General features: G+C 61.7%; 1 protein-coding gene across 5 annotated transcripts in view; it reads left to right on the top strand.

The window, feature by feature from the left end:
- Nucleotides 1–9,415, top strand: part of AHDC1 (AT-hook DNA binding motif containing 1) — a 54,638-nt gene extending 45,223 nt beyond the window's left edge. For 4 of the 5 annotated variants that reach the window (XM_064635199.1, XM_064635198.1, XM_064635200.1 and 1 more), the window contains 3 exons: nt 171–5,231; nt 5,358–6,010; nt 7,843–9,415. In XM_064635199.1, the coding sequence (XP_064491269.1) occupies nt 248–5,188 (4,941 nt within the window). In that variant the 5' untranslated portion in view covers nt 171–247 and the 3' untranslated portion in view covers nt 5,189–5,231; nt 5,358–6,010; nt 7,843–9,415. The remainder of the gene's footprint in view (nt 1–170; nt 5,232–5,357; nt 6,011–7,842) is intronic. The other variant, XM_064635197.1, reaches the window with a different exon arrangement.
- Nucleotides 9,416–17,722: the final 8,307 nt, after the last annotated feature.

Raw genomic sequence — 17,722 nt, 5'->3', positions numbered from 1 at the left:
GTGGGGACATATTCCCACAGTGCCAGTCAGGTCCTCACTGGTGACAGGGCAGGGATGAGCTGGGGGATGGATGTGGGGCCCCATCCCTGAGAACAGCGGGGATGGAGCGAGGCTGCTTTCAGCCGGCAGTGCCCACAGAGCCTCACTGTCCCCTTCTCTGCCGCCCACAGGTCCCGGTGTCACCTTCCCTGACCCCCATGTCAGCAACTGCCTGGCCAAGCGGCACGCGGGGGAGGAGGAGGTCAGGATGCGCGTGAAGCCCCCGGGCCCAGTGGTAACGACCAGCGTTGTGCGTGGCTCGCCCGACTACGTCCGAGAGCCCAAATTCTACCCCCCGGGACACCCGGCGCAGCAGCCCGCAGCCTGCCCGGCCGAGAAGGCGTTGTCCTGCAGCGTGCTCAGCTTCCCTGAGGGGTCGTGCCCCGCGCTCGGCCGGGAGCACCAGGCGGGCTCGCTGCTGCACGGCGACCCTGCCGACCGCTGCCAGAGCGTCCACGGCGGCACCAAGGCGGCGGAGGACCTGCTGGGCTGTGCCGGGGAGCCCCGGATCCTGGGGGGCAGCGCGGAGGAGGCACCCGCCCGCGACCGGGCACCCAAAACCTTCCCCAACGCGACGCTGGCCTCGGGCCGCTGCAACATCGACAGCATCCTCGCCTTGCTCCGGAGCAAGTGCGGCAACGGGCACATCAACCTCCACCCCGTGGTGCAGCTCATCGACATCATGAAGGACCTCAACCGCCTCTCCGAGGACCTCAAGAACAGTGGGGTGCACCTGGACTGTGGCAGCCTCCGCGGTGGCGGCGGGGGCCACGAGGACAGCCGCCTCCTGCCCGCCGACCGCGACCTCCAGTACAGCTTCTTCTCCTCGCCCTCCCTGGCCAACAGCATCCGCAGCCCCGAGGAGCGGGGGGTGCTCCTCAAGTCCGACCCGCCGCGGCACCCCCGGCCCCCGGCGCATGATGGAGAAGCTGATGGAGGCGGGGGGAGCGCCCCACAGCCCCCCGGACACAGTGGGGGCGTGGGAGGCGTCTCCAAAGCGCCGGCGGAGGAAGCCGGTTGCTCCCAGCCTGATGCCGGCGATTACTCGGAGCTGGCTGAGGCGGACATCCTGAACGAGCTGGCCTCCCTGGCGTGCCCAGGGACGCAGCTGCTGGAGTCGCAGGCGATGGAGCCGCAGCCCCAGTTGCTGCCAGCACAAGAGCTGGACTCCCAGTCCCGGCTGTTGGATTCCCAGTCCCTAGAGTCGCAGCCCCAGCTGCTCGATTCGCAGAGCCTGGAGCCTCTGCCAGAGTCGCTGGAGCTGCAAAACCTGGAGCCGTTGGGGCTGCAGTCGCTGGAGCCGCTCTCCGAGTCGCTGGAGCTGCAGTCGCTGGAGCCCCTGTCCGAGTCGCTGGAGCTGCAGTCGCTGGAGCCGCTGGCGGAGCCGCTGGGGCTGCAGACCCTGGAGCCGCTGCCTGGAGCACTGGAGCCCCCGCTGCTGCCCACCGAGCCCTCGCTGCTGGAGCCGCAGCCGCTGGGAACCGTCTCGGAGCTGCTGGAGGCACAGCCGGGCACCGGGGACCCGCTGCGGCCCCACGGGCTGCAACCCAGGCTCGGGGGGTGCCCCCTGAGCACGATGGTGAAGCGGGGTCCCTGCGGGGGCCGGGGGGCCGGGCGGTGCGGCGAGGACCACCGCAAGTACGCCCTGCGCCGGACAGACAAGCCAAAGATGCTGTGCCGCCGGAGGAGGGCGGGGCGAGGGCGCCGGGTGGACGTCACCCCTGAAACCCGCGTCCTGTCCCCCCTCGCCCTGCCTGCCGAGGTGCCCCCCGGGCCAGAGGAGCCCGACACCCCACTGCTGAGCCCCCCGCCGCCGCCGCCGCCCCCCGCCACACTGGACCCTGACGAGATGCCCAAGGCCCCCATGGCAGGGAAGAAGAGCAAGTGCCGGGGGGTGAGGAAGATGGTGGTGAAGATGGCCAAGATCCCCGTGTCCCTGGGGAGGAGGAACAAGACCACCTACAAGGTGTCATCGCTCAGCAGCAACTTGAACCTGGAGGGGAAGGAGCTGGCGGCCAGCACCTCCATGGAGCCCACGCCGCTGCTCAAGATGAAGAACAATGGGCGCAATGTGGTGGTGGTCTTCCCCCCCGGAGAGATGCCCATCATCCTGAAGCGCAAGCGGGGCCGGCCTCCCAAAAACCTGCTGCTGGGCCAGGCCAAACCCAAGGAGCCCACTCCTGAGGTGAAGAAGAGGAGGAGGAGGAAGCAGAAGCTGGCGTCACCCCAGCCCTCCTACATCGCTGACACCAACGACAGCAAAGCCGACTACTCGGATGTGTTGGCCAAGCTGGCCTTCCTCAACCGGCAGAGCCAGTGCTCGGGGCGCTGCTCGCCACCCCGCTGCTGGACCCCCAGCGAGCCCGAGTCCATCCACCAAGCCCCCGACACCCAGAGCATCTCCCATTTCCTGCACCGCGTCCAGGGCTTCCGCCGGCGCGGCGGCAAGGCAGGGGGCTTCGGCGGGCGCGGCGGGGGCCACGCCGCCCGTGCCGCGCGCTGCTCCTTCAGCGACTTCTTTGAGGGCATCGGGAAGAAGAAGAAAGCCCCCACCGCCCTCCATGCCGACCCCGTGCACCCGCGCAAGCGCGGCAGGCCGGAGCCCGATCCCGTGGGAAAACCCAAGAGGAAGCGGCGGGCGCGCAAGAACGGGGCGCTCTTCCCCGAACCCGGCTCTGGGCAGAACTTCGGTGACGGCCCCGCCGGAGAGTGGGGAGGTGGGGAGAAGGGCAGCCCCTGGGCCCCCCACCACAGCCACCCTGGCGGCCAGGCTGGACGCAATGGTGGCTACCAAGGGGCCGAGGCGAGACCCTTCCACGCTGCAGGGTTGGAATCGGGCTCCTCCGGCCGCGCCGGCTTCTATGCTGGGAGCGCGCCGTCCTCGCAGACGGAGGCCGGTCCTGAGCGGCACAGCCTCTTCACCGGATACTTCCGCTCCTTGCTGGACTCGGACGACTCCTCTGACCTGCTGGATTTCGCCCTCTCCGCATCCCGCTCCGAGTCCCGTAAATCAGCGGCCGCCTACACGGCCCCCCCGGCCGCGCTGCCCGGCCAGCGGGGCATGGCTGCCTACACGGCCAGGGGTGGCAAGGTGGCAACAGCCACCCCTGGAGCTGAAGCCGCCTTCCACGCAGCCATGCAGGGCCGGCCGGCATTCCCACCCGGCCGCGCCGGCGGCGGCTATGGGGTGACCCAAGGGTCGTCAGAGTGCCGGGGCACCGAGTCCTTCCCCAAACTGGCACCACCATCAGCCGTGTCCCGGTCTCCCACAGCTCACCCGGCAGCCAGCGGCACCCCCGGCTACTCCCCTTATGGCAGCTATGGCAGCGCCGGGCAGAGCGTGGCACCCACCAGCGTGTTCCCACCAGGAAAGCAGTACCCACCGGCACAGGACTGCCCCAACAGCAAGGACTGCAGCTTCGCCTACGGCAGCGGCAGCAGCCTCCCGTCCTCGCCCAGCAGCGCCCACAGCGCCGGGTACGCGCCACCGACAGCTGGGCCCAGTTTGCCGCTGGGAAAAGCCGCCTTCTTCAACAGCGCCGAGCAGGGGGGGCAGTTCTCCAGCGCCGCGCACACCCCCCTGCGCTGCGACAGCCGCGCCAGCACCGTCTCGCCCGGCGGCTACATGGTGCCCAAGGGGTCGGCGTCCTTCCAGCCCTCACCTGAAAACTGCCGGCAGTTCCCCAGCGCTGCGCCGTGGGCTTTCCGGCAGGGCTATGGCGGGTTGGATTGGAGCTCGGAAGCCTTCAGCCAGCTCTACAACCCGGGCTTCGAGTGCCACCTCAACGAGCCCAATGTCATCCTGGACATCTCCAACTACACCCCGCAGAAAGCCAAGCAGCAGACAGTCTCCGAGACCTTCTCCGAGTCCTCCTCTGACAGCACCCAGTTCAACCAGCCGACCGGTTACCGGCGCGCCAACAGCGAGGCATCTTCCAGCGAGGGCCAGTCCAGCCTCTCCAGCCTGGAGAAGCTGATGATGGACTGGAATGAGGCATCCTCTGCCCCCGGCTACAACTGGAACCAGAGCGTCCTCTTCCAGAGCAACTCCAAGCCCGGTCGAGGCCGACGGAAGAAGGTGGATATGTTCGACACCTCCCACCTGAGCTTCTCCTCCTCTTCCTCCTCCTCCTCCGTGTACCCCGCCAAGAGGAACACGGGACCCCGGCAGCCCCGGGGTTCCCGGGGGGCTTGTGCCTCCAAGAAGGAGAGGGGGACGGGCAAGGCCAAGTTCCCCACTAAGTCGCAGGCAGTGAACCCCCTCTTCCAGGAGAGCACGGACCTGGGCTTGGACTACTACAGCGGGGACAGCAGCATGTCCCCCCTGCCCTCCCAGTCCCGGGGCTTCGGGGTGGGCGAGCGGGAGCCCTGCGACTACGCCGGCCCCTACTCCATGAACCCCTCCACCCCCTCGGACGGGACCTTCGTCCAGGGGTTCCAGAGCGACTCCCCCGGCTTGGGGCAGCCAGATTTGGAGAGCAAGCACTTCCCTGCCCTCCCACACCAGCTGGCGGCCCCCGGCCAGCAGACTGTCTTCGAGGCCGGCTTGCAGAAAGCCTTCTCGCCCAACTGCTCCCCGACCTTGGCCTTCAAGGAGGACCTCCGGGCGGGCAGCCTCCGGAAGCTGCCGGCCTGCGACTCGCTCAAACACAGCATGCAGGGGGGGGCCCTGCCGCACGCCCCCCACCTGGCCTGCCGCGACCTCCCCATGCCTCAACCGCACTACGACTCCCCCAGCTGCAAAAACCCCCCGTACTGGTATTCCCCCAACGCCAGCACCCGGAGCCCTTCGTACGACGGCAAAGCGGGGGCCGGGATGCTGGTGGACTTCATGGGCAGGACGGACCCCCCGTGTCTGAACCCCCACTTGAGCAGCCCGAGTGGCACCCACCCCTCCAAGGGCGAGAAGGAGCCCTTGGAGATGTCCCGGGCTCACCACCGAGGACCCTACGCTTGTCCCCTGATCAATGACTTGAACATCTCCCCCGTACCGAGAGACTCAATGCTGCAGCTGCAGGACAACTACAGGTACCCCAGTTTTGCACCCCAAGGGCACCCCGTCATGGCCCCCACCCAGAAGAGCGGGTTTTTGGGACCCATGGTAGAGCAACAACACCCTGAGGACACTTTTACGGTCACCTCATTGTAGTGTCTGCTGACGTGCCAACCGGACAACGAGGTTTTGTTACAGGGTAGGTGGGGGAGAACCTGGGGGTGAGGGTGGGGGGTGGCAGAGGGGGACACAGGGGATGCCCTCAGGGCCATTCTCTCACCATGTGTCCCCTCCTCTTTCTCTCCGTGTTGTGTTTCTCTTTCAGAGGTAATTTAGCCAGCACTTTTTTCTGGAACACTTTTCAAGTTCTGTATTTAACTGGGATTGGAACCGTTTGTTTGTTTTCTAAAAAAAAAAAAAAAAAAAAAAAAAAAAAAAAAAAGAAGAAAGGAAAAAAAAGGAAAAAAAAAGGAAAAAAAAGAGCAGAAAAAAAAAAGATAAAAAATAAGTGAAACGAAAGGAAAAAAATTAATAATAACGGACGAAGAGAGAAAACCTCCCCCGTTTTTCCCCCCTCCGCACTCAAATCCGCCCCGCCTGCCGAACCGCCCGGCTCTGCTTTCCGGACTGCCGACCCCCCGCCCCGCAGCAGGACAATCGGATGGACGGACGGACGGACAGCACAGGCTCCCGCCGAGCCCGGGGCAGGGGCGCAGGCAGGGAGGGCAGGAGGGGGGTCAGCGGCTGGGTGCCCCCTGCCCGCAGCCCGGCCGGGGTGTGGGGGCGCGGGGACCCCCTTGGCCGCCCCCGGGGAGGCTGTTTGGGGATTCTTTTCTTTTTCTGGTCCCTCCCCGTCCGCTCGCTCGCCCCGGGGGTTGCTCCTGCCGGATGGAGGCCGATGGGTGTTGGGAAGCGCTGACCCCCCCACCAGGCTCTGGCAGCGTCACCAGCGGGGCTCGGAGACGCCACCACCACCAGGTAAGTGCCAGCCGAGCCCCCCACCCGATGCTGGTGCCCTCCAGGAGGGGTGTTGAGGGGCATCAGGGGCGTGCTGGGTGCTCTGTGCTTTCCCAGGGGTTCTGTAACCCAATTGCACCCACCCTCTGGGTGCCCCCAGCGCCTTTTGGGGCTGTGGGAATTTGCTCCAGGTGTTGCCCCACCAAGCATCAAATTGGGGACCCCACGGGCACCGATGTCTGGGGGGTGGCCGGACCCTGGGTGTGCCGGAGTTAGGGGGGTGTGGGATGGCCCAGAGTCCTGGGTGTGTGGGTGCCAGATGGGGGTGAGCAGGGCCCCAAACCCCCGGGTGTGTGGTGCAGGATAAGGAGTGGCCAGACCCCCAAAGCCCTGAGTATGTAGGTGGCCAGATTTGGGGTCATCAGAACACCAAACCCCTGGAACATGGGTGTCAGATTGGGGGTGGGCAGGAGCCAGGACCCCCAAGTATGTGAGTTTTGGATGAGGGTGGACAGGACCCCAAACCCCTGGGTTTGTGGGTGCCATGTGGGAGGTCAGCAAGACCCCAGACCCCTGGGTATGTGGGTGCCAGATGAGGATGAACAGGACCCCAGACCCCTGGGTATGTGGGTGCCAGATGAGGATGAACAGGACCCCAGACCCCTGGATATGTGGGTGCTGGATTGGGGGTGGGCAGGACCCCAGACCCCTGGGTATGTGGGTTACAGATGAGGATGAGCAGGACCCCAAATCCCTGGGTAGGTGGGTTCTGGATGGAGGATGGGCAGGGCCCCAAATTCCTGGGTACATGGGTGCCAGATGACAAGTAGACAGGACCCCAGACCCCTAGTTATGTGAGTTCTGGGTAGGGGGTGGAGAGGACCCCAGACCCCTGGACATCTGGGTGCCAAACCCCTGGGTCTGTGGGTGCTGGATGGGGGTGAGCAGGACCCCAGACCCCTGGATGCCAGACCCCTTGGCCTGTGGGTGCTGGATGGGGATGGGCAGGACCCCAAATCCCAGAGTCTATGGGTGCTGGATGGGGGTGGGCAGGACCCCAAATCCCAGAGTCTGTGGGTACTGGATGGGAATGGGCAGGACCCCAAATCCCAGAGTCTGTGGGTGCTGGATGAGGGATGGGCAGGACCCCAAATCCCAGAGTCTGTGGGTGCTGGATGAGGGATGGGCAGGACCCCAAATCCCAGAGTCTGTGGGTGCTGGATGGGAATGGGCAGGACCCCAAATCCCAGAGTCTGTGGGTGCTGGATGGGAATGGGCAGGACCCCAAACCCCTGAAGATCTGAATGCCAGACCCCTGGGCCCGTGGGTGCTGGATGGGGGTGGGCAGGACCCCAAATCCCAGAGTCTGTGGGTACTGGATGGGAATGGGCAGGACCCCAAATCCCAGAGTCTGTGGGTACTGGATGGGAATGGGCAGGACCCCAAGCCCCTGAAGATCTGGATGCCAGACCCCTGGGCCCGTGGGTGTCTGTATATGAGTACTGAGTGGGGGTGGGCAGGACCCCAAATCCCAGAGTCTGTAGCTGCTGGATGGGAGGTGGGCAGGACCCCAGACCCCTGGGTGCCACACCCCTGGCCCCGTGGGTGTTGTATGAGGGATGGACAGGACCCCAAATCCCAGAGTCTGTGGGTGCTGGATGAGGGATGGACAAGACCCCAAATCCCAGAGTCTGTGGGTGCTGGATGGGAGGTGGACAGGACCCCAAATCCCAGTGTATATGAGTACTGAGTAGGGGTGGGCAGGACCCCAAATCCCAGAGTCTGTGGGTGCTGGATGGGAGGTGGGCAGGAGCCCCCAGGGTGGGACACTCACCCCTCTCTCCCTCTCCCAGCAGCCACAGCACCCTCAGCCCTGCGCCCCCCACCCATCTCGGCCGCCGGAGCAGAGAGGAGAGGAGGGGGCCACCACCCCCGGGGGCACCCCGGCCCCGTCGCCCCCCGCTTCGCCCCCCGGCCCCCGCCTCGGCCGTGGCGCCGGCGCCGCGTTCTCTCTCTCTCTCTCTCTCTCTTTCTCTCTCTCTCTCTCTCTTTCCTCCCAGCCAGAAGCAGAGGGACTCTTTAATTTTTATTTTTTATTTGATTAATTTTCATTTTCTGCACAAAACCAGCAATTGTAAATACTTTTGAAGAAAAGAAGTTAAAGAAAAGAAAAAAAAAAAAAAGTTTAAGGATTAAAAAAAAAAAAAAATAAAAAAAATAATGGTGATAATAATAATAAAAAAAAAAAAATAAATAAAATTTTAAAAAAGCCGAAAAATCACACACGCGGGAAAAAGGAAAAATAAAATAAGAGAGAGGCACGCACCGGAGGGAGAATCCAAAAAAAAAATGATGGAGAACAGACCTAAAGCATCCAAGAGGTGAATATGCAGCAGAAAAGAGCAAAAACCCCCCCAGTATGCACTGAGAAAAAAAATTTATTTACAGATCGAGCGACAAAAAAAAGAAAAAAAAATGAAAAAAAAAAAGAAAAAAGTAACAATAACCTATTTATTGTATATAATGTTTTATTATAAATCGTGTCTTGTATATTGCATTCTGTACATCTGCTGTGGTTTTGTGGTGTGCAACTTCCGCATGGGTTCCTTGGGTTTCCGTTGCCTTTTTTTTTAATGATTTGATGATGATTTGGGTTTTATTTTTATTATTATTCCGAAGAACGAAGGCGGGTTTTTGGTTTTTGGTTTTGGGTTTTTTTTTTTCTCGGTTGGGATTTTTTTGGTTGGGTTTTTTTTTGGGGGTTTTTTTTGGCAGTACACACCCAAAGATCCAAAATTTGTATAAAAACAAAAAGGAGTTTAAAAAGAAAAGAAAAAAAAAACAAACAAACAAAAAACACACACACACACAAAAAAAAAAAAAAGCAAAAAAAAAGAAGAAAAATTAAAAAGGAAAAAAAAAAAAGAATAAATCAATCACAGACCCTCTTGGTGGGAAGGGGGAGTGGGGGGGACTGGGAAGGGGGGGCCACTGGCGGCGATGAGCTCAGGGTGTGGGTGCGTGTGTGGGTGCCAGGGGGGGCTTTGGGGTCCTCTCCCCCCCCCAATCCCCTGCGTGTGTCCCCCCCCTCCTCAAGAATTCGGCAACTTCTGTACAGCTTTGTGCAAAAACCGAGGAAACACACACACCAAAAGAGAGGAAAACCACCCTGAAGTGGATAAAAAAGGCAAAATTCAAAAAAAAAAGGGAAAAATACCCCAAATTGGTCAGAACAGCCCCTCCTTCCCCCTTCCCCAGCTGCCCTGTGCAGTGTTTGTGCTGCCCTGGCCGGAGGGGCCCCCCCAATGAGCCCCCCCCCTCCCGGCCCCCCCCCCCGCTTTGCCCCTCAAACGGTCTTTTTGTGTTATTTAGGAAGGAATTTTTAATAGGCACTTTTTTTATATTAAAAAGAAACCTATATATTGAGCGATGCCCGCTGCTTTCTTGCTTCTCTTTTTTTTTTTTGGGGGGGGGGGCACGGCCTGACCGTGCCATGGCGGGGAGGGGGCTGCTGGAGGGATGCCGACCCTCCCTGAATTTAGGGAGGATGCCAGGATCCGGCTCTAAGGTGGGAATTGCAGCAAGAAAGCTGAGTTTTGGTACTAATTAGGGGTGTGGTGTGACACCGGGGGGGCCCCTCTGCTGCTCCCCTGGGGATGGGGTGGCAGCAGGGGGGTCCCGGGGGGACAATGCAAGGGGCTGGTGGCACCTTGGGTGGCACCTCGGCTTTCCAGGCAGGATGATTGCCCACCCCTCCCTGGCACCAATGCGGCGTGGGGGGGGAACACACACACAGGGATACAGGCGCTGATGGATGGGAGAAGCATCAACACCAGAAAGGAGCGGTGAAAAGAAAAAAAAAAAAAGGGAGCAAAATAAAGACGAAACAAATAAAATTCAAAAGCACACCAACTTCCAGCCTGGGAAAACGAAGGCGGCAGCATCCTCCGGGCGAGGAGAGGGGAGGGGGGGGTGTCGCGGGGTGGGGAGGGGAGGACCAGCTACCTGTGGGTGGGAGAGGTGAGCGATGCCGGCGGGGTCAGGGCTGCGGCAGCCGAGGGTTTGGGGGGGCCGGGGGGGAGCAGGGGGGTTGCTATGGAGAGGAACACACGGCGCATACTGATGGATGGGGGGGGGGGAGCGGGACTGCCAGCGCTGCAGCAGCTTAATGGGGTGGGGGGGTGCTGGGGGACCCCCTCTTTGCTGGGCTGGGGGAGCAGCGGAGCCCACCCCAAGCTGGGAGGAGCACGGGCCAACGCAGCCCCCCATTAGGGGTGCACTGAGCACTCAGATGGGCTCACAGGACCCCCCCACACACACCTCGGGGGTGCTGAAAGGGAGGGGGGGCACCTGCCCGTCCCTGTGCCCCTGGTGAAGGTGGTTGGGAGTTTGGGGGGGGGTTATTTCCACTCCCCCACCCCAAGGGTTGCAGGGTGGGGATTTGGGGGGTTTAGTGGATCATGGACCCCCCCCAATCTGGCTGGGGGTGTTGCAGCAGGGCCATATGTGTGCATGGGAATGAGATGGACCCCTTGGTGCAACCACATCCCCTCGGGGGCCAAACGGAGGTGGGGGGGGCTTGCTCCTCTGTGCCCCCCACGAAGAACCCCACGAGACCCTCAGGGTGAGCTGGGGGGGTGATGGAGGAGGGCTGGGTGCTGGAGTCCCTCTTCCCACCATCCTCAGGCAGAGTGACAGGGCTGGGGGGAAAGGGGACCCCTCGGGGGGGGCAACCCCAAGGTGTGCCCCCACCCTGGTGGGCACCAAATGTCCCCTGACTGTGACATTGCTCAGTGGGGAAACTGAGGCACATGAGAAGCTGGGGGGTCCGGCCATTCCTGCTCCTGTGCTCGCATCCCACAGGTGCTGAACCCCCCCACTGGATCCCACACAGCCCCTCCTGGGGGGTCCTTTGGGGGTCCATGACTGCTCATTCCCACCTTGCCTCCCACACAATGCTTCCCACAAGGATCAAATTTCCTCTTTCCCGCCCCATTTTTTCTCTCTTTCATTTCAGGTCACAACAAGCAGCACCAAAAGAGGATGAAATCCTTCCCCCTCAGGAGGTAAATCCCACTGGGAAGCATCACCTGGCTTGGCCAGGCTGCTCAGACCACAGCTGGATTTTACTTATTTTATTATTTTTTATCTTTCTTTCAACTCTCAGTTCTGTCTCTCAAGCAGCAAGAGCAGCTCCAGAGCCTGAAAAACCTCGTGATGGGGCTGATTACTGGGGGTTGATCAGCACAGCCCAGTGACTGGGGGGAAAGGAGAAAAGACCTCCAGATTTGAGGGAGAAATGGTTGTTTTGCTATTTCTTTATTTTTCTGGCATGGATTTATTGAAGGTTTCTGGGAGCTGCTTGTGAGGGCACCCAGGGCAAGCCCTGCACGGCCAGGCAGTGCCAGGGGATGTGGGATGAGCCAGATCCTGGTGCCTGGCTGTACCTCGGGATGGAAATGATGGTTTTAATTAAGCAGCTCTGCTGGGAGGAGGGTTCTGGCCTCTCAGGATGCTGGATCTCAAAGCCCAGGGATGCTACAGGATCATGGGATGAGGGGATGCTTCACGTCAGGGGGGTCCAGGGCTGGAGCACTGCAGAGCCGGAGCGTTGCCCGCTCGATCCATGGGGAATGCGGATGCTCAGAGCGCTGTGCCAGGACCCGGCATGCACCTGGCAAAGACAGCTCTGCCGCCATTTCCACTCTTCTCCATCCCCTTGGAAACACGGCAGGAATTTGCCCTCCTGCCCTTTCCTCCGGCCCATCACCTGGGGATGGAGCCAGGGGAATTCCCCGCTCCCAGGACGATGTGCCGGGGCGGAGGATGGTGTGAGCGGATGCACACGTGTTGCACATCCATGTGCACCGCCACCCCTGCACGGGAAGCACACGGGATGCCCGTGCCAGCGCCAAACTCACCCCGGTACCCGCACCCGGAGCGGGGAGAGGGCCGTGTCGCCCAGCCCGGCCGGGGCAGCAGCAGGACCTGCCCTCAGCCCGCAGCGCCGGGGCCAGCGGAGCCACCGGGAGCTGCCGAGAGGTTTGGACACCCCCTTCTCCTTCAAATTAATGGCTGTGCCGTGAAGAAAATTGAAGCCATTATTCTTCGCTCGCATCCTTTATACCCACCAACTTCAACCACTTGACATGCTAATCACAAGCTAACGAGGGAGGGAGGCGATTTCCCACGTCAGACCTGCAATCCAGCGCATCTGGCAGCCGGGGTGGGGAGCACCTCCGTGTGGGGGGCACTGGCACCCCAACAGCAGCACCTCGTCCCCAGCACCAGTCCTTCCCACCAGCAGCACCCCAAAAAACAGCCCCTTCAGCCCACTGGAAGCCCCCCGTGGCTGGTGTCACCCCAGGCTGTCCTTGTGCCCCGTTCCCAGACAGGGAAATGGTGTGGGGAGCATCTTGGTGCTGGCACCCAATACCATCACCCCTGCTGCTGTATGGTCCCTTCCCACCAGCAGCACCCCAACAAACAGCCCCTTCAGCCCAGCTGAAGCCCCCCCGTGGCTGGTGTCACCACAGCTGTCATTGTCCCCCACTCTGGAGCAAGCAGGGTGGGGAGCAAATTGGTGTCAGAGGCCAATGACACCCCAATACTGTCATCCCTGCTGCCACACTGGCCCTTCCCTGATGCTGCACCAGCCCTGCCCACTGGCAGGGCTCTGAAAACAACCCCTTTAGCCCAGCTGAAGGCCCCCCATGGCTGGTGTCACCCCAGCTGTCCTTGTCCCCCCACTCTGCCATCCCAGGGAGCATCTTGGTGTCAGGGGCACTGACACCCCAATACTGCACTGCTGCTGCCACACCAGCCCTTCCCATCAACAAGCACCCCAACAAACAGCCCCTTTAAACATTATTGAACCCCCCTGTGACTGATGTCACCCCAGACTGTCCTTGTCCTCCACTCTGGGACAGACAACGTGGGTAGCAGCCAACAACACCCCAGTACCATCACCCCGAGGCCACACTGGCCCTTCCCTCCAGCAAACAGCCCCATTGAAGCCCTCCATGACTAGCATGACCCCGGACTGTCCTTGTCCCCCACCCCAGGACAGCCGGGGTGGGGGCACAGGGCAGTGCCAACGCCCCCCAGGGCCACCCCTCCACGGGCAGCCCGTGCTGTGCCACGTCCCCACCGCAGGATCAGCCTCAGCGCCGGCAGCGGGGGCGGTTGGAGCCCAGCTGGAGCACCAGACCACCCCTGCTTTTCCCAGAGGAACAGCCAGGCCCTTGGAAGATATTTCCACACACTCCCCCCCTATTTATGTGTCGTTCCCCCCCCCCTCCATCCTCCTTCCGCTCCACCATGTGCTCCAGGGTCCAGCTGAGCCCTGACGCACTCATTGCACCCCCCCTGCCCATCCAGGGTTGGATCCATCCCAGCCGCCAGCCGGGCAGAAAGCTCTGGAGTCCATTAACATTCCCCGGAGCGATCTAATCCCCCTCTCTGCCCTGGCTCTGGCTTTCACTTGGTTTTAATCAAGCCCAGCCTGGCGCCTCTTAAATAAGGGGGGCGGATGGCACCCAGCTCCCCGCGTGGCACATGGGTGCTGCTGGCCCTGGGGTGGGTGCCAGGGAGGAGGGGGCAGCCGAGGGCAGGGTGTTCACAGGGGTCTCCACTCTCCGGTAATTTTAAAAGGCGTTTTGGAGCCGGAGGAGCTGAGCTCAGCAGAGCTGGGGCCAGCAAAGCCAGGGAATAAAAGCACAGGCGGCTGCAGGGTTGTTATTAATATTTGCTGGATGGTGATGGGAAGGGGGGCTCGGCACCGAGGGGAAAAGGCAGGCTGGGATCCCTGGGAAGGGAGGGGGGATTCGGCAGCTGGGTGCCTGGGTTCCTTCCTGGCACCCCAGTGACGGGTGGGAGGTGCAGGATCAGTGCCAGAACTCCTGGGGCGCCGGTGGGGTGGGAGGTGATGCTTCCCACACTGACACCCCTAAAGCAAAGCACTGGGGCTCAGCTGGGGCATCCTGGGGGGAGGCAGGACCCTCCCTCCCCCCCCGGGGTGGGGGCACACAGGGCATCTCCCCTGGGGACCAGGAGGGTGCAGAGAGGACACCCAGGACAAGGAAGTGCAGGGTGGGCACCCAGGACAAGGAGGATGCAGGATGGGCACCACTCAGGATCAGGATGGTGCGGGGTGGGCACCCAGGACAAAGAGGATGCAGGGTGGGCACTCAGGACCAGGATGGTGTCGGGAGGACACCCAGAGCATCTCCTCTGGGGACCAGAAGGTGCAGGGGGGACACCTGAGTGACTCAGCTTCCAGGAGCTTCTCCACATCCCTGCTGCAAAGGGAGCAGGAGTTGAGAGGGCAGAGGCCCCATGGGGGTCCTGGATGGGACCCCCTGGAAAAGGGGATGTTGGCCCCCCGATTGGGATGGGGAGCTCCATGGGGTCACGATGGCCTTGCCCAGCGGGAAGGAGCCTGGAGCGATGCCGGATTCCCCCCAGGCTTTCAGTGGGGCTGGATGGGAGGGTCTGGGGATGCTGGGAGGGGGAGCCACGAGGCAGCACATGGAATTTTGGGGGGCAACGTGTGATCCGAAGCGTTTGTTTTTTCCGGGGGCCCCGGGTGCGAGTTATCAGCGGCGGCAGAAGCGCGGTGCTTCCCGGCCGGGAGTGCGCGCCGGCTCCTCGGGGAGGGATTAAGGGGATTATATTATTATTTGTTATCACTGAGGGGGGGAGAAAAAAAAAGAAGAAACCTCCATTGCTGGGAACTCTGCCTAATCGGAGCACAGATTAGCTTCCTGCCTCCTCCCGGCCGGGGTGGGGGCCCGGGGGGGCTCCCTGGTGTCTGTCCCGCTGGGACTGGGAGCACAGCGGGGTCACACGAGGCCGTGGGGTCCCCAAGGAGCTGCCTCGCCCTCGAGCCACATGTGGGACCAGTTTTCGGATGTGCCAGTTCCTGCCCAAAGCAGTTGGCAGAGGGAGTGGCAGCTCCTTTTCCAGTCTCCCTCAGGATTGGGGGGATCATCGCCCTCATCCAGGCACAGTGTCACCCCGTCCTGGGAGATGTCCCCATGGTTCACTGCAGGGTGAGGCAGGAGGGATGCTCTGCCCCGGGGATGGTGAGAGCCACCTCAAAGGCTCCTGGTGAGGGACAGCTCGTGGCCACGGTTCTCCATCTCCTCCAGCCATGCTGGGGGGATCTTGGGAGGTTTGGGGGGATCTTGGGAGGTTTGGGGGGATCTTGGGAGGTTTGGGGGGATCTTAGGAGGTTTGGGGGGATCTTGGGAGGTTTGGAGGGGGCTGGAGCTCAGCTTGGCAGCACAGGCAGGGGGTTTGTGCCTCCCTCAGCACTGGGATGAGGGTGAGTGCCCCCAGTGACACCCCAGCATCCTCAGAGGATGGGGACAAGCTCAGCCCTGCCTGGCTCAGACTCAGGAGGAGTGATGGGGAAAGGGGTGGCTCAATGGGGTGACATGCCCTGGGGCGACATGTCATGTGGATGCAGGGGATGGAGGCTGGGCTGGGGTGTCACAGGGCACGCAGGCACGTGAAGACACAAGCGGCACCCATCCAGTCAGCCCCAGTTTGGGCTGGCAGAGGGGCAGGAGGATGAGGGGGGTCCAGCTGACCCACATACCCATGAACAGCAAATTTTGGGGTTCCCCTCTGGCAGTGGGGTCACGAGCCTCATCCTATCCCTGCGTGTCCTGTGCTGCTCCCTGCCCAGGTCTCTCTGGTGGGCTGGGGATGGAGATGCCTTGGAATACCTGGCACAGAGGTGCCACCCCTGCCCTGCTCCATGGATCCAGGGTGTCACACACATGGCAGACATGTGGGACCACCCTGAGTGCTCCAGGAGCCAGTGCAGCCATCTCAGTACATCCAGCTGGTTTTTCCCCCCTCTTTTAAGCCCACATCTCCATCTGCAGGGCCAGGAGCCCCCCAAGACCAGCCTTGCACAGGCACATCTTGAATTTTCCTTGCCAGAACCCCCAGTTCCCAGCAAGCAGAGGCCCAGCCAGGTTCAAACGTGGGGTGCAGGCACTGGGGCAGCCCCTCTCCCATTTTCCCTTGCCTGGAGTGAGGCTGAAGCCACCACTCCACCTCAGAGAGCCCGTCATTAGAGCCCCTTCCACACCCCCATCCGCTGATGGACCCACGATTTCCTTTAGTCTTTTATTTACACTTTATTGCTCTTGTTTTTGCACCGGCAAAGCGCTGCTGGAGAGCACAGAAATCCTTCAGATCTCGGCTGGCAGCAGAGCTCTGCCTAATCATAGTCATTATCTGGAAGCAGGTAATGGGCATCTTTCCCATGTTAATTTGAAAACAGAATCAGCGAGAGCAGGACACCGGGGACGGAGCGTGTTCCCGGCACCCACCACTCCCTCTGGATGATTTTTGGGTGGCTCCTGCAGATGCCGGGAGGGGGTGGGTTTGGGATGGGGGAACACACCAGCCCCAGGCACAACCACGTGCCAAGCCTCGTGGCTCAATAAATCAGCCAGGAAAAGGGCTGCTGGCCGGAATCCCGCACGGATGGAGCCTGTCCTTGCTGCCACAGCAATAAAATCCCCCGGCCTTGTTTTTTTGGCGCCGAGGAGGATGATGGTGGCTCTCCCTCCTCCCCGCGCCGCCGTCAGAACTTGCCCCCGTGGCTGGGTCCTTCGCTAACAAGGACTCGTCCCTTTTATCCCCAGCGGCAGGAGGGGACGGGGATGGAGGTGAGAGGCGAGGATTTCTCCCGGGGCCGGGAGGGGAAGGCTGGGTGGCGTTGGAGTTTCGTTTGCTGAGATACCATTAACGAGTGAGCAAAGGTTGCGGAGTCTCCATGGAGACAAGACAGCAAGAGAAGGGAGCGGGTGTGCGCTGGGTGAGAGCTGATTAGTAAATGTCAGCGGCGCAGCCACTGCCCGCGCCACGCTGGCGCGGGGACCCGGCGGGCAGCAGGTGCCCCCGGGCACCCCCCACGCCCCGGGCACCTCCTGTGCATCCCAGACACCCTGGGCGTCCCGGCCATCCCGTGTACCCCCGGTATTCCATGTGTCCTGCCCGTCCTGTGTGCCCTGTCGCATCACGGGTTACCCTGGGTGTCCCATGTGCCCCCTCCATGCCAGGTACCCCGTTTATCCCATGTGCTCCCTTGCATCCTGGGTGTCCTGTGCATCCTCTGTGTCGTGGGCACCCCAGGCACTCCGTGTGTCCTTGCATCCCAGTCACCCTGGGCACCCCATCCATCCTGTGTGCACCACTTCATCCTGGGCATCCCAGGTACCCTGGGCACTCCATGTGTCTTGTGTATCCCAGGCACTCTGGGCACCCCATTCCTCCCCTGTGCCCTATTCCATCCCAGGTATCCCGTGCATCCCATGACCCTTGTGCATCCCAGACATCTCGTCCATCCTGTTGGCCCCATTCCATCCCGGGTATCCCACGTGTCCTGTTCATCCCAGATAACCTGGCCACTCTGTCCATCCTGTGTCCCCCATCACATTCTGGGTATTCCATGAATCCCACACATCCCTGGGCACTCCATGTGTCCTGTGCATCACAGGTACCACACACATCCCACACATCCCTGGGCACTCCATGTGCACTGTGCATCCCAGGTACCCTGGGCATTCCATCCATCCCAGGTACCCCATGTATCCCATGTGCACTGTGCATCCCAGGTACCCTGGGCATTCCATCCATCCCTGTGGCCCCGTTGCATCCCAGGTACCCCATGCACTCCTGGCCACCACAAGTGTTCTGGGTATGGCAGGT

This window comes from Pseudopipra pipra, chromosome 24 (assembly GCF_036250125.1).
Source record: "Pseudopipra pipra isolate bDixPip1 chromosome 24, bDixPip1.hap1, whole genome shotgun sequence".
NCBI classification, from domain to species: Eukaryota; Metazoa; Chordata; class Aves; order Passeriformes; family Pipridae; genus Pseudopipra; species Pseudopipra pipra.
The sequence above is the reverse complement of the archived record's forward strand: the minus strand, read 5'-3'. Positions and strand labels throughout refer to the sequence as shown.